Source organism: Muscardinus avellanarius, assembly GCF_963383645.1.
Source record: "Muscardinus avellanarius genome assembly, chromosome: 3".
Classification (NCBI taxonomy): domain Eukaryota; kingdom Metazoa; phylum Chordata; class Mammalia; order Rodentia; family Gliridae; genus Muscardinus; species Muscardinus avellanarius.
Window position 1 is genome coordinate 10,407,173 of NC_137788.1, and position 27,291 is coordinate 10,434,463.

The window sequence follows — 27,291 nt, forward strand, 5'->3', positions numbered from 1 at the left end:
TGTATCAGCATGCTGGCTTGATTCCTTCTTATATATTTTTGAAGTCTGTAAAGTCAGATGTGGTGACTCACTGCTGTAATCCCAGCATTTGGAGGAGGCCAAGACCAGGAATATTGCAGTTTTGAGGCCAGTCTCAGCAACAACTTATCAAGACCCTATTTCAGAGTAAAAGTTACAGTGTGGGGTGTAGCTCAGAGATACAGTGCCCTTAGGTTCAATCCCCTGTACCACAAAAATTAAGTAAATTAATCAATCATTGTGCATGATGATGAGGAGGAAGAGGTTTTATAACATTCAGCAGACCTTGGTTACTTTCATTCAAACTTGGGTTTTTATTTTGTTTTTTCCACCCATCACCATTTTTTTTTTTTTTTTGGTATATAGATTATAGCAAATCAGTAGAAGAAAGTTTGGAAAAATAATAAAACTATAAATTATCCTACTTTTTGGAGAAAACCATTGGCATTTTCATATGTTTAGCTTTTAAGATTTTTTCTTTTAATTTATCCATATATTTTAGACAAAAAGGGTACCATGAAATTCATTTTTCTTAATTTTTTTTTCAGACATCAATGTATTGTGAATATCTTTTTTTTTCCAGAACTGGGAATTGAGCCCAGGGACATTCTACCTGCTAGCTATACTCCCAGCCCTATTTTTTATTCATTATTTTAAAATTGGCTCTTACTAAGTTGCAGAGGGCCTCACTAAGTAGCTGAGACTGGCTGTGAACCCACAATCCTCCTGTGTTGGCTTTCCAAGTTCTTCGATTACAAGTATGTGACACTGTATTGGCCTTGTGAATATCTTTTTATTTTATTTTTTAAAATATTTATTTATTTATTTATTTATTTATTTATTTGCTGTACTAGAGATGGAACCCAGAGGTTTTCTACCTCCGAGCTACACCCAGCCCTATTTTTTTTTTTTTTTTTTTTTTTTTTTTTGGTGGTACTGGGGTTCCTGGAAACCCTTCTACCTCCGGGCTACACTCCAAGACCTATTTTATATTTTTTTATTTGGAAACAGGGTCTCTTTAAGCCAGCACGGCTGGCTTCGAACCAGCGAGATCCTCCTTTCTTCGCCTCCCAAGCACAGGGATTACAAGTGAGCGCCATCACACCCGGCGTGAATATCTTTTATGGTGATGGATTTTCAGAATATCTGCTTATCTTTATTCTCTGTTTATTACAAAATAATGTGTTGAAGAAATTCTTGGAATATGGAAATATTTAGCAGGAAATAATCCAATTATTCATTTACACAACTTTGTAGTGTCTTGTTATGCAGTTACTACGGATGGACTATAATTTATTGAGCTATTCCATATTAGTTTTTATTTATCCATGAATTGAGAACAATTAGTAGCAAACCACACTGCTGTGAACATACAGACATCTTGGTGCAATTGCCCAATTAATCTCATTCGAATAAATTTCTACAAGTAGATTGCTGGTTAAAGTGTATGTATATTAAATTTTTTTTCAGACACTGCTAAATTTCATCCAAAAAATTATGCCAATTTGTTCTCTGATCATCAGTGCTTGGGAGACTATTTTCACACACTTTTGCCAATATTTTTTTTCACCAACTTAATGGGTGAAATCTTTTAATTTGAAATTTCAAAAATTTAGCTTTTCCTTGTGAATTTTTTTTGCTTATCTTAAAAAATTGAAATGCTCATCTTCTTCAGTAAGGCAAAGTATTTTCTTTTTGCATACCAGTTCAGTGTGACTTAGAAGATGCCTTAGTCTCCTTTGAAGCACACAGAGAATACCTAAATAAAAAATTCACTCGTTGAAACATACTGCTTTCTGCAGCAGTCTGTATTGACCTGAGATCCCGGAAGTTCTGGCAGAGCCTATGTTCTCGGTGGATGGTGAGCTGCCTTCTTCCACTCTGTGGGTTTTCCCGGCAGCTGTCTGTGTTTGTCTCCGCAGTCCCATTGATTTCTCTCTGTGCCAGAAGGCAGGTGGGGATTAAGTGGGACCCTGACGTCCTCTTGGATACATCAAAACCAAAATTTACCCCTATACCAGGGGCATTTTATATTAGGGGCGAAGGGAATAATAACTATGTAAGTTAGTAAAAAGCAGTGTGTACAAATTGGCAGTGTTCAAGGCCCATCTACTAAATTTTTCTTATTTTGCTATGCTGGCATGACAAAAATATTTTTTAAACATATTAAAGAAGCTTTTGCTATTTTAGTGCGTTAAGTCCAAGTTTTATATTGTAATACTGTTTCTTCATAATGTACCATTGGGGAGTTATTGTACTTTAGAGGGGGAAGAGGTGTGTGTGTGTGTGTGTGTGTGTGTGTGTGTGCGCGCGTGTGTGTGCGCGCGCGCGCGCGCACTAAATGTGAGGTGTAGAGGAGTCTGTAACATGGGTTACCTCTGTAGAGTGGTGCAGATGAGTGTTTAAGGAACAATCAGTTTTGAACAGACTCATGGGAGTACTTACATGATAATGAAAATACTCACTTTGGTGCAGATAACTGCACAGTGCCTTCTGTCGTGGTCTCCGTTCTCAGAGGTCGCTCATGAGATGATGTAACGCGCTCTGTCACTGCTGTTCTGCTTATTTCTGTTTGCTACTGTATGCCAGGCTCAGGCATTGCAGTGAGAAGGCAGAATGTCTCCGTGGTGAGGAGGAGATAGTCACTAAACTAAATAAGCCCACAGTACTTGCATTAGATAGGCAGATGTGCTGTGAAGGTAGAAGTTGGGCGTGGTGGCGCGCGCTTGGAATCCCTGTGCCTGGAAGGCTGAGACAGGAGGATCACACAGGTTCGAAGCCAGCCTCAGCTACTGAGTGAGGCTCTCAGCAACTTAGTGAGACCCTGTTTCCACATAAAGTATAAAATAGCGTTGGGAGTGTAGCCTGGAGGTAGAAAGCCCCTGAGTTCTATCAAAAAAAAAAAAAAAGTAGAGGTAGAGTAGGGAGGGTTTGGAGGTGCTGATGGGAAGAGAAGGGTTTGTAGTTTTATGTAGGGTGGTCAGGAAAGGAAGACTCTGATAGAGATTACACAGACCTGGGTTTAAGCTCATCTTTATTACAATTAAGTAAGCCACTTTAAAAGAGAAGGTCTTTAACTTTTGAGACTTATTTCCACATATTGAAATGAGAATCATAGTAAACATGCTTCATAGGATTGCGGGGGGTTGTGTTTGAAGCATGGAGCATTGTGCTTCCATAGAGAGGAGGGCGGGTGTTGCCCCTGCAGCCTAGGGTCAAGAACCAGGTGTACCCAGGCAGGCAGCACCTCACTGTCAGCCGCACCTCCCCGTCAGCTGCGGGTGGGGGCAGAAGCTTTGTTTGGGAAGGAAGGGTGGAGTAATTCAAGGTGGTTAATGTAGGGAGAAGAGGGGAAGAGCAAATGATGGAGTACTGATTGTGTGGAGGAAGACATGGAAGTATCTAGATCCTTTCCTCAAAAAGAAAGTGAAAAGCTCATTACTTTTGGTCAACATGTTTTTCTGTGGTTCTGTTTCAATGCCTACTTGGGTATTTCACATTCTAATTTTGGGGAATAAGACGTGTTTATGTATATTTGTGTGTATGTAAAAATTAAAGTTAAAAGTCATTGCAAAGTAGGTGATCTTTCTTGATGTGACTCCTGGGAGAGGGTTGGCGTTTTGGTCTTTATTTGAAGGCCACTGATACCTCCCAGAATGCTTCACACCTCAGTCCTGACAGGTGTTCTCAGCCTCCCAAGTTCTCCCAAGCGTGTGTGACTGTGCCTGGCTTGTCACTTGTCATTATGCACATACTTGCAAAGCATTTGGAGGTCATCAGACTTATCAACTATACAGATCTCTATGTTTAGGGGGAAATAAGTCCAGATGGAAAAATAATAGGAATTACACAGTTTTGAGTTTGAGTTTTCATTTAAATTTTCCGTTTCTATCATTTATTGTGTTTTTCTGAAATGTTTTATAGAGTAATTGTATATAATGAGAAAGACTTCTTTTAAAAGCTGAAAATGAAGGTATTGTTACATAATCCTATCTTAACAAGAGCTTTTTTTTTCTCCTCTCACTCTCAAGGTATATTACCCAAATTTGGGCTGGATGTGCATTGATGCCACTGATCCAGAGAAGGGGAACTGGCTGCGATATGTGAACTGGGCTTGCTCAGGAGAAGAGCAGAATTTATTTCCACTAGAAATCAACAGAGCCATTTACTATAAAACTTTAAAGGTAACAGAATTGGAGTTAGTCTGCTGCTAGTTACTCTGCATGCATTTTCTAAACACAGTCATTGGTTGTGACTGACTGCTTCTTTGCAGACCTTGAAGGGATTATATTTGAAGTGATTCATCCCCACACTCAAGGTTCAGTTTAAATATATGGTTGCCACTGCTTCGTGTATGTCGGGAACTAGAACATGAAGATGGTAGTGAGTAATCACATACCACTTCTTTCTAGATACTGCTGATTAGGCATGTGGCAGCTGTTCTCTCTCCCTAAGATGCAGATGCCTTGGGAACTGGCTGACTGGCATATTTATCCCTCTGTAAGAAACTATCAGCAGCTAGGGTGGTGCTGTGTTAACTGAAGACACGTGCGTAGTCTTCAGTGTAAATGACACCTTGGATTAGCTTCTCTTTCCTTCAGTTTTATTCAGAATAGAAATGAAACAACATATATATTCCTTCTGCCACATTTTTATTTGGAGACATAAATTGCGCAGATGAAAAGAAGAAGAAAGTCATGTTGAGGGCTGGTGGTGAGGATACTGAACATATTTAGGAATGTTGCTACTTGGAAGCTCTGAGTGTTGCTGCCTTTCTGCCACGTCTCCCTCCCCTGTTTTCACTGGCCGTGTTTTCGTGGAAGACAGATCTGCACATTGTGCATGCAAATGTGGAATCTTGAAGCTGAAAAGATAGATGGTTGTTATTTTTTGTGATAAAAAATCACAATTGCTATAAAGCACGTTTGTCTTGCTTCCATTTGAAAAAATTGTCTTGATGGGGTTAATGCTCGATGAGCAAGCATGGAGGATGGTGGCCAGCTTTGCAGGGTGCTCAGCTTTGTCAGTGTGATAGCACTAGGCCTTCCAGGAGTGTGGTTCACAGGTGGCTGTTTGATGTTTCTCTGCTGCGTTTTTTCTGATGTTGTCATCCAGTTAGATGCCCTGTTACCTCACATATTCATATCCTTGGTTCTAGTCCTTGTAGCGAATATTTTTCACACTACTTTCTTATTTATGACTTCTGAAAACTTGTTATTTTCTCTCTGTTGAGTTGTAGTAGTATGCTTTTTTGATAGGTATTACTATGCAATTTTATTACACTGAATTATTTAAAGTGAGAAAGACATCTGGTTGAATCAGTGAGGTAGAATCCTGGTGGAGATGGAATTCCTGGCAGGGCCTGCATGTGAGAGTCAAGGTAGTAGAAACAAGGTTCTTTGTGTGTGTGTGTGTGTGTGTGTGTGTGTGTGTGTGTGTGTGAGAGAGAGAGAGAGAGAGAGAGAGAGAGAGAGAGAGAGAGAGAGAGATACTGGGGATTGAACCCAGGGTCATTTTACCTCCTCCTCTGAGCCACACCCTCCCCTCCCCAAGTTCTGCTTTTATTCTTTATTTTGAACAGGTTCTCACTAAGTTGCAGAAGGCCTCACTAAGTAGTTCAGGCTAGTCATAGACTTGCGATCCTCCCGTCCCAGCCTCCCAAGTACTGGGATTACAAGTGTGCATATGCCACCATGACCAGGTAGAAACAAGGTTTTGAAGCAGCATGAGGCCTGGGTGATAAGGGACACTACAGTTTCTTCTGTAGGCTTTAAGTTAAAAGATGCTTCTCTCCAACAGCTGATCTGTGGGAATGTGGAGAAGCCAGACAGAATGGTAGCTGGGAGAATAAACTCCGAGGGCACACTGCCTGGATCACCCTCTGGCCCGCCATGTGTCCCATAGCAAGTCAGGTGCCTCCTCTAACTCTGTGCCTTCATCAGGTCCTGTCCCTGTGCCTCCGCTTGCTTGTGGTAAGAAATAGGTCATTGTAGTACCACCTTTGCGGGGTTGTGTTGAGCACATGGGTTAATATGGCCAGAGTTGTAGCACCTGGTAAAGTGCTGATAAACGACAGCTGTCATTTCTGTTGATATGACATGTTGTGATCAGGAGTGGGTACTCTGGAGCAGAATGCCTGGTAAGGAAATGTTGGCTTCTAGGTACGTGGCATATGAAGTTCCTCTGTCTCTCTGTCTTGATTTTCTCAACTGCAGAGATGGAGTGTAGGTTGAATATTTCTTATCCAAAATAATTTAGACAAGAAGTGTTCCAGATTTCAAATTCTTTTGAATTTTGGAATGTCTGTATATACAGATGGGGCCTTTTGAGGATGCGACCCAATTCTTACATGGAATTCATGTGTGTTTTATATATGTAGGACCTCCTGTCTTATATATCATATCACAGACAGGAAGTAATTCTATACAGTATTCTTAGTGTGCTTGTTTTTTGATTGTGACCTGTCACATGAGATCAGGTGTGGAATTCTCCACTTCTGTGTTATTTCAGTGCTCAAAAAGTTTCCTGTTTTGGCGCCTTTCAAGTTTTGGACTTTTGCATTAGGGATACTTACCCTGCATAACTAATTCAAGAGTTGTAAAGATTAAACAAGCTGATATGTAGTAGCTTAGTCCAATATAAGTACTCAAAGTGTGGAATAACTAGCTACACTACTATTATTTCTACTTGTCTTTGTCCAAAATAACACATTTCTGATCTTGGCTGATTTTCCCCCATCCTGGCCTTTGATATTTGCTCAAGTATGTATGAGGCCTTCCACATTCCTTACCATGATCATCTAACTGTATTCGTCTAGATTAAACAGTTTGTGGGATAGCTTTTGTAAATGAATTACATATAATGTTTTCTGGGCTTTGTACCATCTTCTTAGCTTATTCTACCAAGATAATTGGGAAATCTCAACAATAGTTTTGTTTGTACTATGATTAAAAGCTATTTTCAATTCCCAGAGGTTAACTCTTAAGTCTGTCAACCACTCATTCATCTGTTCATTAGTTTGACAAATATTTGAGTGTCTGCATACCAGGTATTCTATAATAGCTGAGAGGACAGACAAGGTCTCATGGAACTTCCAGTATGTGAGGAAGGAGGCAGATAATAAACAAGTAAGTAGGTGAACAAGAGAATTCCAGATAGTAGTAAGTGCTTTGAAGACAATAAAATGTCACACATGGAGCGTGACTAGGGAGGGAGAAGGCTGTTTTACTTTAGGTGGTCAGGAAAGGCCTTTCTGAGAAAAGACATTTGAATTTCACCCTGGATAGGAAGGCAGCGCTGTGCAAAGCTCTGAGGGAGCAATCCAGGAAGAGAGGCCAGTAGGGACAAGAGCCTCAAAGAAGGGGTGAACATATTTATGTTGTTGTTTTGTTTTTGTTTTAAAAGGAATAGAACAAAGGCCAGTCTGATTAGAGGAAAAGAGGAATTATGAGAGGCGAGGTGGGCAGGAGCCAGGTTAGATAGAGCCTAGTAACTTTCAAAGGGAGAGGAGTATGAGTTTAGTTCACCCATTCAAGATGTGAGGCTGAGATCTGCCCTATGACTTCTGAAAGATCACACTAGGAAGTGGCTTGTGGGTGGGTAAGAACAGACTCTGAAGTCTTTTCATTTTTTTTTAACATCACAATTCAGCATTGTCATGCACCACCATATGATAGTGGTTCCATAAGATTATATCGACCAGTTACCTCATAGTGTCTTGGTTTGACAGAATTGCTTAATGATGCATTTCTTAGAATGTTTCTCATCCTTAAGCAAAATAGAACTATTGTTTGGGCTTTTGACTTTAATTTATTTTTTTTTTTTTTTTGCCATACTAGAGATTTAACCTAGGGGTATTCTACCTCAGCTATACTCTGAGCCCTATTTGTTATTCTTTATTTTGAAACAGGGTCTCACTAAGTTGTGGGGGGCCTCACTAAGTAGCTGAGGCTGGCCATGAACTTGTGATTCTCCTGTCTCAGCCCTCCCCAGTACTGGGATTACAAGCATGCACCACCACGTCCAGTTGACTTTATTCTATAAAATATGAATTTGTACTTTAAAACACTACTCTTCTTTTCTTCCAAAGTTTAAGAAATCTTGAAAACATTAAGGAGTGTAGTAATAAAAAAGTGTTGTACTACAGAAGAAAATAATCTTTGATTAAAAAATTATTTTCCTCCTCATATAGAAATAAAACCTGTGTAGCTGTTTTAATATAAAATTGTGAAGTATACAGCTCCATAGTACAACTTTTCAGTTGCCTTTTAAAATTTTCGAACTGGGCATTGGTGGCACATGCCTGTAATCCTAGTATTTGGGAAGGCTGAGACAAAAGTATTACAGGTTTGAGAACAGCCTTAGCAAGTAATGAGACTCTCATCAACCCTGTTTCAAAATAAAAATTAAAAAGGGGCTGGAGGTGTAGCTGTAGCTGGGAGGTAGAATGCCCCTGGATTCAATCCCTAATACCACTAAATGAATAAATGGATAAAAATTTTGTATTAGATTTATTTTACAGATGTGTGTGTGTGTGTGTGTGTGTGTGTGTGTGTGTATGTGTGTGTTGTGCTGAGGATTGAACTCGTCATTCTACCTCCAAGCTGCACTCTGAGCCCTTTCTATTTTATTATTTAGAATTTAGAAACAGAAGTCTCACTAAGTTATTGACAGCCTCACTAAGTTGCTGAGAACCTTCGCTCCTCCTGTCTCAGCCTTCCAAGTACTGGAATTACAAGCATGCGCCACCATGCCCGGCTTACAAACAGATTCTGGTGCATTTTGAGTGTGTGTTTTGCAACAAGAGAGTAATTGGGTATATGAGCGCCTTCTATGTAAAGAGCTTGTACTGATAGTTTACTCACTGAACGCCTTGGAGTAAACATGGAAGCAGGTGCTCTCACTTTTGCCCTTCTCCTTAAAGTGACTGGCGGTGGCTTCCAGCCAGTGTCTGGCTGCACAGTTTGGATGAGGAATATGTTAACACATTTGCCCTTGCTCCTACCCGTTTCCCTTTTTACTTTGGTTTTATTTACGACTACATATTTCCTTGAACCCTAGCCACTTTTAATATTATCTGATAAATATATGTGACATAACAAAGATAATGAACTATGTTTGGAATTTATATACTCTAGGAATAGTTTACTTTTGAAAAGTAAACAAAACAGAATAACTCACCGGAGTGCCAAAATGCATTTGCAGTGGCTTTTTTAACTCACTAATATTTTATTTAAAATTTTTGTTTAGGTTTTAACTAGCTTAAGAAAGAAAATGCATTGCCTCAGTGATAAGAAAATGACACTTTTTAAATCATTCTTGAGGGAGCAAAGGAATCAGTGTCTGGTTCTTTAAGGAATTTAGAGTATTTGGAAATTCGAACTATATAAACAATTAGAGTTTTGTAGAGAATGAAACAAAGGAAAGTTTACTTTCAAGGGCTTTATCTACACTGGAAGGTATGTATGTGAAGAACTATTTTGCTCTTAAACTGACATCTTAGATGGAATTTTCCTTCAAAACAAAAAAACAGGATCATTATCTTATATAACCATATTGCAGTAACTGAAACCAGGAAGTTTGCAGTGAGACAGAATTAACAAATTTGTATACCTTAATTATACTTTGCCAATTGTTATAATCCTTTTCCTTCTTAGAAAGGAATACTGTTGCATTCAGTTGTCTTGTCTCATCTGTTTTCTAAGCTTGGACAGTACCTTAGTCTTTGATAAACTCTCAGGTTTGAGAACGGGCTAGCAGTTTTATAGAATACCTCACAGATTGGGCTTCTATGTTTCATCATGATTAAATTCCATTTATGCCTTTTGGGCAGAAATCTAAAGTGTGATGCCATGTTCTCTGTTTATCCTTATTGTGAGCCATCTGATATTCATTTGTTTATTTTCTCCGTGTAATTAATAAGTACCTTGTGGGGAGATATTTTGAGACTATGCAAATATTCTTTCACTCCTCAGGCTTTTGCTTGTTGGCTTTATCCTCCATTAGCGAGTCTTGCTGTTACGGGGATGAGTGACAATTTTCTGATTCCCTCATTTCTTTTTCACTGATTGCTTGGGATCCACTTTAAGGAAGAGCTTCCCTTATTACTTATTCATTCGTTTATGTCACTGTGGACTTGGATGCGATTTTATTCAGTGGGTTTTGGATGGACATTTACTTGCATTGGTACTTCCGGAACGTTAAGGGATAAGTCCCTGAGAGAGAAACCAGTCAGCTGTTTCCCCCAATTCTGTTTTAGAGGCTCATCTTTCCACTCGGCATTATTTTCTCCACGATCTTGTAGACGTAATCAGCACGATAGTGTGTCTTTGCCTCTTCCACTCACACAGGATTGCTAAGAATTTAATGTTTTAGGAGCATAACACATGGGGAGTATTTTTAGACATTTCCTTCTGTGTTTAAAGGTTGTGACATAAAATCTTGGTGTCTTTATGGGTCTGAGCAGGTTTGAGGTGCTGCGCTGCTTTATTTCTGCGACATGAATAGCGATGCATGGATAAACAAACGGGCAGTGTATTGTCATGCCGATCATACACTTAACTCTTGGAATAAAACACGTGCACTTGCCACTTTTCCCCAGCCGCTCCCTTCTTTTTACCTGTGCTTTCAATGTCTCATCCATTCCCATTTCGTGGGGAAAACGGTTCTGTACATTTTCTCTTCCGCGTGGGTCGCCTGCGGCTGGGAACGGAGAGAGGTGGAAGCGAGTGGGGGTTGAGCCTGAGCATCTGCTCTGTCAGCTCCTCCTCCGTCCGAGGCCCGCGCGCCGCCGCGAGCTCCTCCTCCTGTCAGGCCTCCCCTGCGGGAGCCCGTCCGAGGCCCGCGCGCGGCCGTGGGCTCCTCCACGAGAGAGCCCTGCGCGCGGCCGCGGCCCCGAGCCGCCCCGTCGGGGCCCCCTCCCCCCCCGCGGGCGTGGGCTTGGCCCGCCCCCGCCCCCGCGCGGCCGCGAGCTCCCCCTCCCGGCGCGCGCCCGTGCGCGCCTCCCGGCGGCACCTCCCGCCGGCACCTCCCGCGCGCGCCCGCCCCGCGCCGCGCCCGCCCGACAGCTGTTTGCCATCGGCGTGCGGCTCCCGCCCGCCGCGGCGTCGCCCCGCCCCTGCCAACAATCGCCGCTCTGATTGGCCCGGCGCTTGTCGCTTCTCTTCCCGCAGCCAATCGCGCCGGGCGAGGAGCTCCTGGTCTGGTACAATGGGGAAGACAACCCCGAGATAGCAGCTGCGATTGAGGAAGAGCGAGCCAGCGCCCGGAGCAAGAGGAGCTCCCCGAAGAGCCGCAAAGGTAGGCGCGTCGGCCCCCGCCCGGCCCGGCCCGCGCCGCCGCCGCCTCCGGGCGCTCTCGGGCCGGGCGCGGGCCCGCGACGCCGCGGTGACCTTTTCCGGACTCGGCCGCCGGCCCGGTCCGCCCGGCCCGCTGCTGAATCACGGCGGCCCCGCGCTCGGCTGCGCGAACTTGAGCGGAGTCGCGCGGCGTGGCCGGCTCGGGCCGCGTCCCGCCCGTGGCCGCCGGCCGCTCCCCGCCCGCCCGCCCGCCCGGCCCGACGGCGGCCTCGCCGGCGCCGCTGACAGCCGCCCGCCCGGGACGGAGCGGAGCCGCGCCGGGCCGCCGGGCCGGGCCGGGCGGGGCGGGCGCCCGGGATGCCGGCGACGCGGAAGTTCAGGGGCTGCCGCTTTGTTTTGACTCGGTGCTCAGTTTTATGATTTACGATGTTTTTCAACAAAAGGTAAAGTGTACTGACACTTACAAAGGGAGGTTAAATTTCTGGGTAGGAAAATAGTTTGGTTGGCTGTATCATATTTCCAGCTGGCATGCTGATACGTTGTTGGAATTTTTTTATGAAGAAATTTAATGTGAATTTTGGGAATCTTACAGAGCCTAGTTTGACTATATGCCAAGGCACGGTAAGGTTTTTTTATTACTACACTTTTTTTTTTTCTATTTTGTCTGACCTAGGTCATAAGTAACTTTCTGTAATTCTCTCAACAAATGAAACCCGTCTTTGCCCAGAGCATTGCACAGTATGCTGTGGAAGTCAGGCAGTAAACAAAATGAACTTGATTTTGGAAAAAAACTAAAACCAAAATAATTCTGACTTTCCTATTATGTATTATTTATGTATTCATTGTATTTCATAACATAATGGAAATATAGCAAACTCACCCAAGGAACAGTTGGAGACCTCATTCTGACTACAAGATCTCTATTTACTGAAGGTGATTTAGTTGCTGCCCTGCAGGTCATTAAATGCTTTGTGAATCAGATGATCAGAGTCTAGAAAACTCTAGGCCTTTTCATCTGTTTTAACAGTGTATTGGGATTTTCTTGATATTGTTACTACCTAGTTGTTTGCAAACTCTTTACATAATTTGACTTGTTTCTTTCTTTAATATGCATTTTGTTTATAATTAATGTTACCAGCTGTTCCAGGTAAGTTGTGACTTGTAAGCATTGGAGACTGGGGGCTCTTTAGTGTACCAATAAACATAACTAATTCATTTATTTAAACATTTGTACTTAATAGCAACCTCACTTTAAGAATTTTTTCTCTGTTTGACATATTTCAGTGTGCATGTTTAGAACTTACTGTATTACTCTTATTCATTGCTTATTCTACTCATTTGAATGTGGAAAAAAACCTTGAAAATAAACTTTTATTAGTGTATATGAGCTTAAACATTCCATGTCTATGTTGCTGGTTTTTATATTAAGCTAAATATTCAATATGTTTTACTATTCGATTATTTTTAAAACTACTCTGAACAGCATAGAGCCCATTGGATTCTTGGTGTTAATTGAAAGACTTGCATGAAGCTCATGCTTGGAACATACCGTCTTATTTGAACAGATTACTTACTGTTTGCTCTCTGTGACTTAAAGTTTGAGCAGCTTAATGAGTCAAACTCTTTAAGCTAATTGCTCTGTGAAATCTAATTTATACTTTGCAAAGACCTGAAATAGAGAACTTTTCATATTGATTCAGTTCTATTTAGATCTTGTGTGACCTCATTTAAATATCTTTTCAGTCTGTGATGTCAGCAAGTGAATCAACACAAATTTCACTCAGTGGCAGTTGTTAACTTAGTATTTCTAAAAGCCAGATGTTGAAGACATACAGCTTGACAGATTGACATTGGGCCTAACCTCATTTTGGTTATGAGAAAAGCACGGAGAAACAAAGGACTGAATTCTTCCTGGTTATGGACCTCTTGACTCTCTTTCATGACAGCTGCTATTTCTCCAGCTGTGTATTACGTGTGGGGCCTTTCAGAATTTATCAGGTCACTCGCTGGGGGATTATAAGGCCTGTTTGGGCAGTGAAAACCCTAATTCTTTTACCTACAACAAACTTCTCTTTCCTCACTCATATTCAGTCAGCTAATGTCTGATATGCCCCTGCCATGTGCCAGGCCCTCTGCTACATTGTACAGCACTCTAGTGATCAAAAAGGCAGCAGTAATTCTCCCTTGGTATCTGCACTCTAAGCTGGTGGGGGTAACAGGAGTGTATCAGTAAGTCCCCGATCTCTGATTAGGTGGTTGGTTGGCAGGTAGTAGACCCTCAATAAATACTCATTGATTTGCAACAGAGACTCACACAGCATGAGAGAAGGAAAGAACACAGCGCTGGAGAACACAGTTCCTATTGTCTCTGACCAAGGAGCATGCAGTTTTGCCATGGGCTAAAGATGTACATACACCAGGCATTTTTAACTTGAATTTACTTTGGATTCTCAGGTTTGCATTTCTGCTTTTCTCATGTCTGAGCAGCCCCTAAGAGGTTTAATGTGAGAAGTTCCTTGGGTGGTATAGATTAAACTTTTCAGGTAGAGAGGAAGGGGTGAGATTTGTGTCAGGGAAGATTGCAATCCATCAAGGGGCAGAGCAAAGGTCACATATAGGAATTTTGTCATCTTCTTGATCTGCCCCCTCCCTCGCCCCTGTTTGTGACTCTGGGAAGTGAGAGGTTGATTTTGCTTGTCCTCAGTAAGCTACTGTTGGTGCGCGTACTTCTTTAATGCAGACTGCAGTGGCATTGTGTGCTGCCCTGCTCTCCCCTGGCTGAGACCCTTAATCTGAAGAAACAATAGTGGTTTACACAAACGGTGCTGCTGGAAAGAAAGAAATGTGGATGCCTGGAATTCTACCAGGTGTAGGAAATTGAGTCAGCCTGAGGTGCAGAGCAATTTTAAGTCCCCTTGGTTTAAAAATGGGAGTCTTTAAATAGAGATGTTAGCCAGGCATGGTGGCGCACGCTTGTAATCCCCCGAGTTTGGGAGGCGGGGAGCGCAGGAGAGCGCAGGTTCGAAGCCAGTTGTGCTGGCTTAAGAGACCCTGTTTCCAAATAAAAAGTATAAAATAGGTCTGGGAGTGTCACCCGGAGGTAGAAGGGTTTCCAGGAACCCCAGTACCACCAAAAGAAAAGAAAAAAATAGAGATGATACTAGTGCTTCTAGCCTCATGTGGTTTTAGCCAAGAGCCATTGAGAAAATTGAAAGGAACAAGCTTTGTGAAACTACAGGTTTCTTGGTAACTGTAAGTACCACATCTCAGGCATGCGGCATCTTTCTTACTGAGAAACTGCTGAGTTTTGGACTCCTTTAACAGTGGGTACTTAAGGACACCTACAGAAGCTCCACATAAGCATCAGGACTCTAGTCCACCATCCTTCCCGCACTGGAGCCTAAGCCTCATGCTGCCAGCTCACCCGTACTGGAGACCTGGTTCTAACCTACTCACCTCACTGTTCCTAACAAATTGGGAGAGAAAAGATATTTATAGTAGCAAAAGGTTTTATAGCTGATCAGTGATGCAGAAAAAGTTTATAACAATTACAGGATTATAGAGTATAGATTCTTAAATCACTTAATAGTGTTATGTAATTCTTTATAAAAACAATTTACATGGTGCCTGAGAATATCAACTAGTTTGTAAGTGTGTAGATGAATTTTAGTGACTATAGAAGACTTAAATTATGACCAGCTTAAAAAGGAAATATTTAATCTGGCTCCATAATCAGAATTGTCCAAACAAAAAACCTTGGTACTGTGAGTCATTTTTGTGTTTTGAAATCAGATCTATTTGATGTCTTTTAAAGGAGCTGAGTAGTTGAAGCTTGTAGAGACTATAATAGTTTAGGGAGGTAAAAGCTTCATATATATATAGCTGGGCGTGGTGTCGCACACTTGTAATCCGCACTTGGGAGGCCCAGACAGGAGGACCACGCAGGTTGGAAGCCAGCCTCAGCTATTTAGTGAGGCTCTCAGCAACTTAGTGAGACCCTGTTTCCAAATAAAATAGAAAATAGGTTTGGGAGTGTAGCCTGAAGGTATAAAGTCCCTGGGTTCCAACCCAGTACCACACACACACACAAAAAGCTTCATATGCAAAGAGAACCCTGTCTTAAGCAGCCTAAAAAGAAAGTGCTAAGCCTAGTGGCATAGTCAGTAAGGATTGGTGGAGTTTAGAGGAAGAAAAAGGCACTAGGAACTGGGCTGGCCAGGGAGGCCTCGCTGGAAAGGGTGGCAGGATGGGGATGTTCAGAGGAGCCTGGTGGCTGTGGGCAGGTCAAGGGAATTGTCAGAAGCCCCCACCCCCATTTCTTTAACAAGTAATCCTCAAGACTGTGTCAGATACTGTTCTGGGCTCTGTATTCATAGCAGAGAACTGAAATGAGAGGCTCCTGCTCTTGTAGAATGGCTTTCTAGAGTGAGGGAACCAAACACCACAGATGAGCAAGACACCTTGTAATGTCAGCAGGGGGTGGGGATAAGTGGTAAGGTGTGTGACTATTGATGAGTGTTCAGGGGATCTTTTTAAAGCTATAATCACACCAGCAGTTCTAGGGGGTTCAGGGTTGTAGGAAGGGGGCCAGGTTGGTGTTCTAGTAGCATCTTTACTCATACAGAAATCCACATGAGTATTTTTCAGTTATGAAGCCCAGTTCTGTAAGGACTTCACTTAGTGCTGAGGCTGTCTGCAAACCTCGATCTTCCTGTCTCAGTTTCCCAAGTACTGGGATTACAAGTGTGCGCCGCCACTGGCGCTCAGCATTTTTTAAATCTTTTTTTTTCTTTTTTTCCCCTTTGGTGGCACTGGAGATTGAACCCGGGGGCATTCTACCTCTGAGCCACCCTCCCCCCAGCCCGATTTTATTTCTTATTTCACTTGGACCTGTGTGGGCCATCTGTATCTGTCAAGTTGATTTCTCTGCTGCTGCCAGGCTGTTTTAAAAGTTCAGTACAGTTTTAATTAATTTTTTCAAACAGTAGGAGTTAAGGAGTGTTTTGATTTCCAATTCTACTTTTGTTACTGAGTTGCTCCAGATTTAGATGAAAAAGGTATGTATTTTTTATTTTGTGGTTTTGAGTCTTAATTATATGTAATCTTGATCACAGGGAAATTATGTAAAATAACTAAAAATTTCCAAAGCATTTTGCTGATTTTTTATCTATATTTTAATGTATGAATTTACAAAGTCTTGTTTTATGCTATAACGAAAACCTATTTTTAAACATCCTAATTAACTGGGTGTGGTGGCTCACATTTGTAATTCCCGTTTGGGAGGTTGAGACAGGAGGATTGCACGGGTTCGAAGCCAGCATCGGCTGGTTTAAGAGACCCTGTTTCCAAATAAAATATAAAATAAGCCTGAGAGTGTAGCCTGGAGGTAGAAGGCCCCTGGGTTTCATCCCCAGTACCACCAAAAAAAAAAAAAAAAAAAATCCTAATTGAGAGTATCAGGAACTATGCTGTGCTCTGTCTCATCTTGGGTGGTTATCCTGGCTCTCTTGTCTATTGTAAATTGAAAGGTGAAACTGGCTTAATACAGAAAAAAATTTTTTCTTATGACTACATTTTCTAAAAGGTAAAAAAAAATATTAAGGTCTTCATAATAATGAGTTCAGCCGGGGTCGTGGTGCACGCTTGTAATCCCAGTGCTTGGGAGGCTGAGACAGGATGATTGCATAGGTTCGAAGTCAGCCTCAGCAACTTAGTGAGGCTCTCAGCAACTTAGTGAGACCCTGTTTTTCCAAATAAAATAAAATAAAAAAGATAGATCTGGGAGTATAACCCAGAGGTAGAAAAGTTCCGGAGTTCCACCCCCAGTGCCACAAAAACAACCAAAAAAATGAGTTCAAAATAGTTTAGTTTTTAAAAATTCCACTTATAATTTGAAAGTTAAAAAAAAACCCATTTGTTCTTTTCTTAAATATGAACACCAGGCTCTTTTCCTGAATTACTAATTTTTCAGTTGGTTTTAAGACTCCTGTGATGTTTCCTTTTCTTAGGTAGTCCCGCTGTTCATGTTGAGTGCGCAGACGTAGTGTTATCTAGGAGCAATACAGAGAGCAAGGTGTAGTTTTATATTCAGAGTTGCCGCGAAAGAATGAAGGGGGTAAGTGCCGAACACCATTTTGGAGATTAAACGTTAACTGGCTCTTCAGGAGTAGAGAGACCTGGAAGTCGTGGTTTCAGATAGCCTGGCCTGGCGTGCTGGTGGCACCAATGTCACCTGCTTGCCTTTCACACTGCCAAGGAAAATTCTTGAAGCTTGATTTTATTAATTTTAATAGTTTAGCGGAACTGAATGACATGGAGAAATGAGTCATTTGAAAACACTTGTCGCAGGTTTCTCTAAGTGAAAAGATAAATACCAAAAGTAGTTGTTTTTCTTATCACTCAGATTAACCAGTTTTTGTACATTGCAACAGTTGTTGGCTGAATTCCTGTTAGGTCTATTTTTATATGTACATATCTCTTGATTTTATGCTTTCTTGCATATTGAGTCATTTTGTAATTAACCACTACTTTCTACAGATGGTGGCGGCGATGGCAGTTACTGTTTGTTTTCTAGCTGTGTTAAATACTCCGTACAGGTCATCACTAGTCCTCTCAATAGCTCTGCAAATTAGGGCTCATTTGAGCAAATTTGCTCAGAACGGTTATGTGCTTTGCCTAAGTTCATCAGGTACTCAGCCTTGCCTAAATCCAGTTTTTATTCATGCTTCTGGGTAGAACAGTTATATAATATAAATAGCAGTGTTTTATTGGCTTTAACCATTAGCCAAGATAAATTTTCAGTGCCTACTGTAGAGTTGCCCACTTCAGTCCTAAATCCAAAGGCAGTGAAGTTTGGTATAAGAAAAGCTGAGTTATGATGCGAATTGATGTCTAATAGTTATTTTTGGTTTTATGGATTGAATGGATAAATTGTATGCCTTTGAGCACCTCAGATAAAATAATTTTTTAAAACATTACTTTTACTCTTTGTATCTGTTATCTGTCAGGTTATTTAAAGACATGTACAGTGCAGATGACGGGATGGAGTCTAGGACTGAAGGGCTCTTTTTGTTTTGTCTTATTAATGGGTTCAAGGAGCAGTGATAATTAGTTTTCTCTGCGGCACTGTTCCTTTGTTGAGAGTGACTGGCTGTTCCATTGAAAAATTAGAAATTTTAAAGTTTTCTTAACTAAGTGTGAAGGATTGTGAACATACTTTAATTAATATATAAAAATTAAACCCAGCCAGCTGTAGTGGCGCACGCGTATAATCCTAGTACTTTAGAGGCTGAGACAGGAGGACCATAGTTTTGCAGCCAGCCTCAGCTACTTAGGTCCTCTGCAACTTAGTGGGACCCTGGTTCAAAATAAATTAAAAAAAAAAATAGGACCGGGGGTGTAGCCTGGAGATAGAATGCCCCAGTACCGCAAATAAATAAATAAATAAATATATAAATAAATAAATAAAAATAAATCTGAACGCTGATGCTAAGTAAACTTGCTGATATAGCCGGTTTAGATCATGCTTTTAAGTTTCTTTCACTGTTTTAGGATGTGACACAAAGATTGGAATTTGAGGTTTTTAAAATTTGTTTTACCGAAATGTTTATTTATAGAAAATAGCTTTTCATATTTTGCTTTATCCTTTAAGAGGAGCACATTTGAGCTATTTGAAGCTCAAATTAAGAAGTCTTACTTGTTGATTAAGCTGTTACCTTCTGTGGCTCATTCTACAGGAAAGAGTGAAAGGAGTCTAGGAAGTAGAAGGGTTGCCCTGACCTCTTGCACTCTTAAAATTTTCTAAGGGCTGGCCAGGGTTTATGTCTTCACTGTGTATATATCATAATATTCTTTAGAATATTTATGTGGCCGGGCGTGGTGGGGCACGCTTGTAATCCCCGTGCTTGGGAGGCTGAGGCAGGAGGATTGCACAGGTTTGAAACCAGCCTCAGCTATTTAGTGAGGCTCTCAGCAACTAGTGAGACCTTGTTTCCAAATAAAGTATAAAATAGGTCTGGGAGAAAGCCCCTGGGTTCCACTCCTAGTACCACAAAAAAGTGTGTGTGTGTGTGTGTGTGTGTGTGTGTGTGTGTATGAAAAATTTAAAACTTAAATTTGTAATAAAATGTAATAGGATTCTTTCTGCGTGAAACTTTTTACTGAAAATATTTATTTCCTTAATTAAAGATTCAGTACGTAATTAACACTGTACTCTATGCCCCAGACATGTATGGTAGGCAGGGCAAAAACCTAGGCTTCCATTTTTTAAATTTCTTAACCATTTTTCTTTCTGTTTTACCCTTTACTCTAAAAATTAAAAGGTAATTTTTCTCAAAACACTTAAATGCTTTGGTTAACTAAAATTTGGTGTATATATTAAGAAAAAAGCCTGAGGGATTGTGAAGGGAACTAGAAAGTTCTCAGGGCTCAGAAGCATCAATTGTAACTGTTCCTTATGCTCATGATCCCCAATTTCAAAATATAAACATCAACTAGTCATTGTATAGTTATCTTAAATGTTAAATATTAAAAACACACATTTGTTTTTAATATTCAGAGAATATTTGAATAGTTTTAGAGGCAAAAGATTTATTCAAATGGTCAAATAATGATATTTTACGTGTTTGGTATAAAAAATAATAGGGCGTGGGGGTATAGCTCAGAGGTAGAATGCCCTGGCTTTTGCCCCCAGTACCGCAGAAAACAAAAACAACAAAAAGAAGAGCAATAAAACTGCTTAGGCTCAAGTCTCCCTCCTCTTATTTAAGCTGTAGTGATAAACAATCTTTTCTTCCTGTGTTTATAATCTTGCCTCTTGATGCAGTCTTTTGTAGGTTTTATGAGACACTACATGCTACAAAAATGAAGGCAAACTGGTTTGTTCACCTGTGTTTAGATCTTCAAAATAGAATTGTGTGCAGTGTTTGAAGTTGCAGTACAGTTTAGAATGGACAACAGTGCAGTTTCTGGGCGTCTGTTACTCTTTTTACAGTAGCCTCTCGGGTTCCGTTTTCATTTTCTTGCCAATTTGAGGTGTAGAGTAGGCTTTTCTGGTTAAGTTAGCTGTGTTTTTGTTTTTGGTGGTACTGGGGTTCCTGGAAACCCTTCTACCTCTGGGCTACACTCCAGACCCATTTTATTTATATATATATATATATTTTTTTTTTTTGGGGGGGGGGGACAGGGTCTCTTAAGCCAGCAAGGCTGGCTTCAAACCTGCTTGATCCTCCTGTCTCTGCCTCCCAAGCGCGGGGATTACAAGGGTGAGCCACCACGCCTGGCTTATTCTATATTTTGAAACAGGGTTTCACTGAGTTGCAAAGGGCCTCACTAGGTAGCTGAGGCTGTCTGTGAACCATGATCCTCCTGTTTCAGCCTCCAAATGCTGGGACTACAAGTGTGTGTCACTGTGCCTGGCTCATCTACAGCCTTTTAAAATTAATTTTTAAGAATTTTAAAATGGTCTCACTAAGTTGCTGAGGCTGGCTGGCCTCAAGCCTATGATGATCATTTCTCAGCCTTCTAAGTATTGGGATTGCTTAACTTTATTTCTAACCCTAAATTTTAGAGAGACAGGGTTCAATAAATGGGCAATTTTCAGAAAATACATTTAATTGCCCTTCTTTCATAATCTATGCTAAATCACATTAAGATTACTTAATTTTTTTTGCTGGTTAGAAATATACTGCTGGGCTTCACTGCTGGTTCTATATTGAATATAGTTGATCAATATGTTTCAGAGGCTAACTTGTTTAAAATGATCCTGGAATGTGAATGTATGTTGTGTGAAAGAGAAAGGAGAAATTGCAGTTCAGCTATACCTTGAATATTTGGAGATATAGAAAATATAGAATTTATCATGGTACTTTAGAATTTAGCCTAGAAATGAAGGGGCCAGATTCAAATACTTGTTCCTCCAGTTAGTGTGACTTTGGACTCTTCATGGTTTGGTCTTTGGTTTCCCTTTCAGTAACTGGAATTAGACTTACCCTGCGGGGTTGCTGTGAGCACCTAGAACCTCACAGGTACAATTCTGGTGTACCAACCTTTATTTCATCCCATTGTAATGAAGAGGCATCTGCAAAATTCACTGTGTGGTAACTCTACCTGCCCTTTACCTTATCAGCACACACATTTTAAGCCCAGCATTTTCTAACATGCTCATTTAAAGTTTATATTTTGCTTTGATGATGTGCAGTGAAGTAGTTTTTATTTTTTATTTTTTGCTACTGGGGGTTGAACCCAGGAATACTGTACCTCTGAGCTATACCTCCAGCCATTTTGTTTGTTTCTTGGTAGCAGGGTCTCACTAGGCTGTCGAGGCTGACCTTGCACCCGCAGTCGTCCTTTCTCACCCTCCCAAACACGAGATTATAGGCATGCACCACCGCCTGGCTGTAAAGTTTCTTTAGACCTGTATCTAGATACACCTTATAGAACTAGAGAATTCCTCCTATGCAGAGATCTGCTTCTCTCTTCAAAGCTGTCTTTCACTTGTTCCCCAAACTAGGATAACTCTTGGAATTTGATTTGTTGCATGTGCCTGATCTGAAGTGAGTATATATCTTTATTTCCTTGTCACCCGTCCAAAGATATTATCAAATATCCTTGAAAGTAACTTTAAAGGGAACAGTTGCAAGGATGTTTAGTATAGATTTCTTTGCAGTTTTTCTTGTGAAATCAGTAAAAAAAACAAAAGTGTTGAAAGAACCATTTTTCTTAGAAGTTACTAATTAAGTTCAGAGTACCAAAACGGGGAGCTGCTGTCAGTGATTATTCATGTGGCATCTTCTTTCAGGGAGCAGTCACACGGGTGTGCTCCTGTGGACACATAGCATTTGCACAGACATATAGTCTGGCCGATCACAGGAAGCCCTTGTGTTCCCTTTGTCTCCCGAGTGTATTTATGTTCTTTGATGACTGACTGGGGAGAGGATTTATGGGTGTTACCTGATTCTCAGAGGGGTCCCAGTGTCTCCTTACCAAAAATTAATAAATACTAATGTGGACCTCAATATATTTAACTATAAAATTAAATGTAAACGGTTTGCTAGAGAAAATCTGAAGGTTATAGACTTAAAATATGCGGTACATTGGCAACTTAAACTGTTAAAGCATCAGTACACACTGGTAGTGACATTGGTGAATGAATGACAGAATTCTCTCCTCTCCTCCTGTCCTCAGTGGACATACACACATCCGTAATGATTTCTGGGTGGGACACTGCAATTTGATAGAGAACAAATGAGGAAATGGCTGGTTAGGATTTGTTACAGACGTAGAATGTCATTGTTTTTATAAAAGGAGCATATGCTGGCAATTCAGACTTGTAGGCCTGGGGATCCTGTGATTTGTTGAGTAGATCCACTGTGGATCCTCCTCATGACGGTGTCTCTGGGTTGAGTCTTCAACTGGGCACCTACTCCTCAGCTACAGTGCCAGGTCCTTGTTGCTGGGATGCATTGTAGTTGATTACCGGCCGCCTCGAACTTGATTATTCTTCATTCGTCAAATCATGGCCCAAGGGCTGCACGATAGGTTCATGTCAGTTTTTGCAGGTTTCTGTTGTTGAGGACCCACTTACTTGAGTATCATCAGAGAAAGGGGCCAGCCTCCTGCCTGACTTTAAGGAGAGTAGCTCTTGCAGGGAGGATTTGTGGTCTTGGGTACACCTGGGACCTCCTGGGAGCAAGTGAAATGAGTGACTGGACTAAGAGTGAGGCCTTTCTCCCAGTCCTAGTCATGGCCGAGGGAGTGCCAGAGCTTCAAAGCCAAGTCCTGGCGAGCCTTCATCCCAGGTTTTTTCGGCCTGTGGGCATTTACACCACCACCACACCCCCTACTCCCCCCCCCCCCCGTATTGGCAAAAGATAGAAAGGGCACCAACTAGAGGCTGATAGGAGATGATCCTTGGAGACCAGCGCTAAGTAAGGTGCAGTGTTTCTAAAAGGCTCCATTCTCTTTGGAGCCTCTTAGGAACACTGGGGGCCCAGTGTTACTGAGGGAGCATCCTTGCTTTGCCTGGCTGCATGGTTCCTGTCACTGTTTCTCTTCCTCCAGCCAGCCTTTCTTTTTAATTTTTAACGAGGTATATATTCTCTGGAATATCTTTTCCACTCAGAACTTGCTCTTTGCTTCTTGTTGGCACTTAGGGTTTTGTTTTGATGAGAGCATGCTTTTTTTTTTCATTTTATAGAGTTAAATAGACATAGCTAAGAGTGGTGGTGCACACTTGTAATCCTAGTACTTGGGAGGCCAAGACAGGAGGATCACAGGTTGGCAGCCAGCCTCGGCAACTTGGTGAGGCCCCACAACATAGGCCCTTTTCAAAATGAAGACTAATAATAGGGCTGAGGGTATATCTCAGAGGTAAAATGCCCCTGTGTTCAGTCCCCAGTACCACACAAAAACAACAAAAAAAACTTGTATGCTATTATTCTAGATCCTTTTTGAAGTATTAGAGAAAAATTATAATCTTGAATTATTACTCTTTTAATAAGGAGCTTGGGCTAAATTGAAGTAGTATTCTGAAATAAACTAGTACATCTGAGAACGAGCTACATGTTGAATTAGGTTATTGGAATCCTAGGTGGAAAATGGAATTGTATTTAAATGTAATTTGTAATTTAAAAATTACTATGGAATATGTTTTTGCTCCTTTTTGCTTCTTGAATCTGAGTCTTAGCAGTATTGAGTTAGAGTAGATGAGTATGTGTTAGCCTTGGAATACACTTGGAAGTATCTAGAGATCTAAGGTCTTTTCTGCTGGAGTGGGTTGTCATCCCTAGTTCCGATAGGGGCACAGCTGCAGGCGTGGAAGGGGCTGCATGGCAGTTAGAGCTGCCACAGAGATGGGGTCCAGTGGAATAGCAATAGCGGTGCCACGTGTTGCAGTTACACTGGAAGAAGAGTGCTTCACTTCATGGTAGAGCCAAGTGGTTTAGATAGCTAAGTGCTTCTGTAAATGGTTCCTATATTACAAGTGCTGCACCAAAAATGTTGAAATCTTGCATTTTTAGGAGAAGCCCCCCCCCCAAAAAAAAAGCTGGCAAACAATACTCTGGCGGTTATCACAATTGACTGCCAAGACCTTGACCCTCAAGTTAATACAGATAGGCATTCAACATGATGGTATAAATTAGATATTTGATTTAAATAATGACAGGTGTAATAACCAAGTGCTTTGAAGCAAGGAAAAGAATATGAAGTCGTTTAAAAGGAGGAGAGGCACACATTAATTTTTTGTTCAAAGTCATGGTAATACATAGGGGAAAAATGTTGAAGGACATACACCAGAAGGTTAACAGTGGCAGTTTAAATGTGTTAGCAGTTTTGACTGTTGAGTATCTTATATTTTTAGTTCTTTTTAAATCTTTATAACTGTGTGTGTGGTGAATTTGATGTTTCTGGGGATAGGTGAGAGATGGAGAACAGAGAAACACTTCTGCAGTGTTTCTTGCCATACAGTAAATGGAAGGTTAAAGGCTTGTTCTGAATTGTACTTTCCTAAGATTATGTATGTTAATCTCAACCAATAGAAGTTTTCTCAAACATCTTGATAATTTTGCATTCATGGGCACTTATTTTTTGAAAAATCACTTATTCATTGGTTTTCTGCATAATAACCAAATGTTCATCTCAAAAAATACAGATGGGGCCAGGTGTGGTGGCACATGTCTGTAATCTCAGTATTTGGGAAACAGGATCTCAGGTTCCAAGTTAGCCTCAGCAACACAGCGAGACTCTCCGTACTGTGTAGCAAGATCCTGTTTTAAAACAATAAATAGTTTAGGGAGTATAGCTCAGAGGTAGAATGCTCCTGGGTTTAATTCCTAGTACAAAAAGAAAAAAAAAGATGTTGTTGGTTAATGGCTTCTAATGATGTGATGATTGACAAGGGAATATTTTACCCTATCTGTATTTTTTTCTTTTTTAACTGGAGATTGAACTCATGATTGTTCTACCTCTGAGCTATATCCTTAGCCCTTTTTATTTTTTATTTTGGAACAGGGTTTTGCTAAATTGCTGAAGCTTACTGGCCTCAAATTTATAATCCTTCTGTCTCAGTTTCCCAAGTACTTGGGATTACAGGTGTGCACCACTACATTGGGCACTTATTTACCATCATCTTTTTCTTTTTTCTCCTTCCTACCTTCCTTCCTTTCGGGTGGTACTGGGAATGGAACCCTTCTACCTCTGGGCTACACTCCCAGACCTATTTTATATTTTTATTTGGAAACAGAGTCTCTTAAACCAGCAAGACTGCCTTCATACCTGTGCTATCCTCCTGTCTCCACCTCCCAAGTGCAGGGATTACAAGCCTGCGCCACCATGCCCGGCATCATCATCATCTTTTTCTTTTGATGGTACTGAAGATTGAATCCATGGGCTGTCTACCTCTGAGCTGTACCCCAAACCTTATTTTTTATTTTGAATCAAGGTATCATCAAGTTATGGTCTCCGTTAGGTTGCTGAGGCTGACCATAAATTTGTGACCCTTATGTCTTAGCTTCCCAAGTGCTGGGATTACAAGTGTGCACCACCATGCCCAGCTACCTGCTAATGTCTTAATGTATAGCCTCTTTGTTCACTTTAAGTTTCCATCTATGGACCCATTGTAGCCTGATGTTATTAATTAGTGATATGACCATTGCTTCTGTAGGCATTTTTGTAAGCAAATGTAAAGAATGAATATCACTTGTTTTTTTTATTTTGACTCAGATTTATATCTTAAATTTTTGTTTCTGAAATTGCTCTTTACCCAAATTTTATAGTTCATTAGACTATAGCATTGTAAAATGTATCATCAGCTGTTGGGGTGGGCTTTTTTTTTTTAAATCTTAGAATAACCAACTCTCAAGGGTGTGGCAGTCCCCTCTTTTTATGGTTGTCAGGCACTTGTAACACACACAAGTTCCAGTTCTGTTTGTTTGGTGCAGGGGACTGAGACTTGGACTGGAGTTAAGCCCTTCACTTCCTAGTTTCCGCTTCCCTTTTAATTTGCAATGTTTTTGAATTTAATTCCCACCTCTACATACCCCCCTTCTCCGCAAAATGAAGGTTACTGAAAAACCTTGAGAAGAAAACTAGAAATAAAATTACAAAATAGAGCAGACTAGTCGGGCGTGGTGGCGCACGCTTGTAATCCCAGCATTTGGGAGGCTGAGACCTGGAGGATCGCGATTCGCGGACAGCCTCAGCTACTTAGCCCCTCTGCGACTCAGTGAGACCCTGTTTCAAAATAAAGAATAAAAAATGGGTCAGGGGGTGTAGCTCGGAGGTCAGATGCTTCTGGGTTCCATCCCCAGACCCGCAAAAAGAAAAAAAAAAAAAAAATAGAGCAGACTAAACAGCTTGCTTTAAGTTTCAGAGATATTTAATTAATCTCTGAAGTAATTTTGTTTATGCCATAAGACTTTTTGAGGTTCCAAAGAATATAAAGAAACTTAATAAATTCTAATTTGCTAAAGATTGGGGAGCCCTTACAGAATTTGGGATTACTCAGTCAAAGCCACTATAAAAGCCTCTTTTAGAAAAATTAAAAACATGACTCTTCAGATGTAATTGTTGCTGTCTCCCATCAGCCTGACTGCAGGAAAGGCTTTGCACCCCAACTTGTGCCCATCAAGGTGGCTAGTAAGCATTTTAGGAACATATGCTGTGATTTACGGCACTGCAGAAGCCAGGACTTGCCACTGTTTCTGTTGGAAGCAAAGCCTAGAGTCCTGTTTAAATGTCATGAGCAGCCGGGCGTGGTGGGCACGCTTGTAATCCTCGCGCTTGGGAGGCGGAGACAGGAGGATCCACAGGTTCGAAGCCAGCCTTGCTGGCTTAAAAGACCCTATTTCCAAATAAAGATATAAAATAGGCCTGGGAGTGTGGCCCAGAGGTAGAAGGGTTCCATCCCCAGTATCACCAATACATACATACATACATACATACATACATACATACATACATACATACATACCATGAG

The 27,291-nt window shown here is 41.1% G+C and overlaps 1 protein-coding gene across 1 annotated transcript in view; it reads left to right on the forward strand.

The window, feature by feature from the left end:
* The window catches only part of PRDM2 (PR/SET domain 2), a gene marked incomplete at both ends in the record, with an annotated part of 198,624 nt that overhangs the window by 111,296 nt on the left and 60,037 nt on the right, over nt 1-27,291 (forward strand). The window contains 2 exon segments of the mRNA XM_080691308.1: nt 4,050-4,202; nt 11,190-11,316. Of these exon segments, the coding sequence (XP_080547434.1) occupies nt 4,050-4,202; nt 11,190-11,316 (280 nt within the window).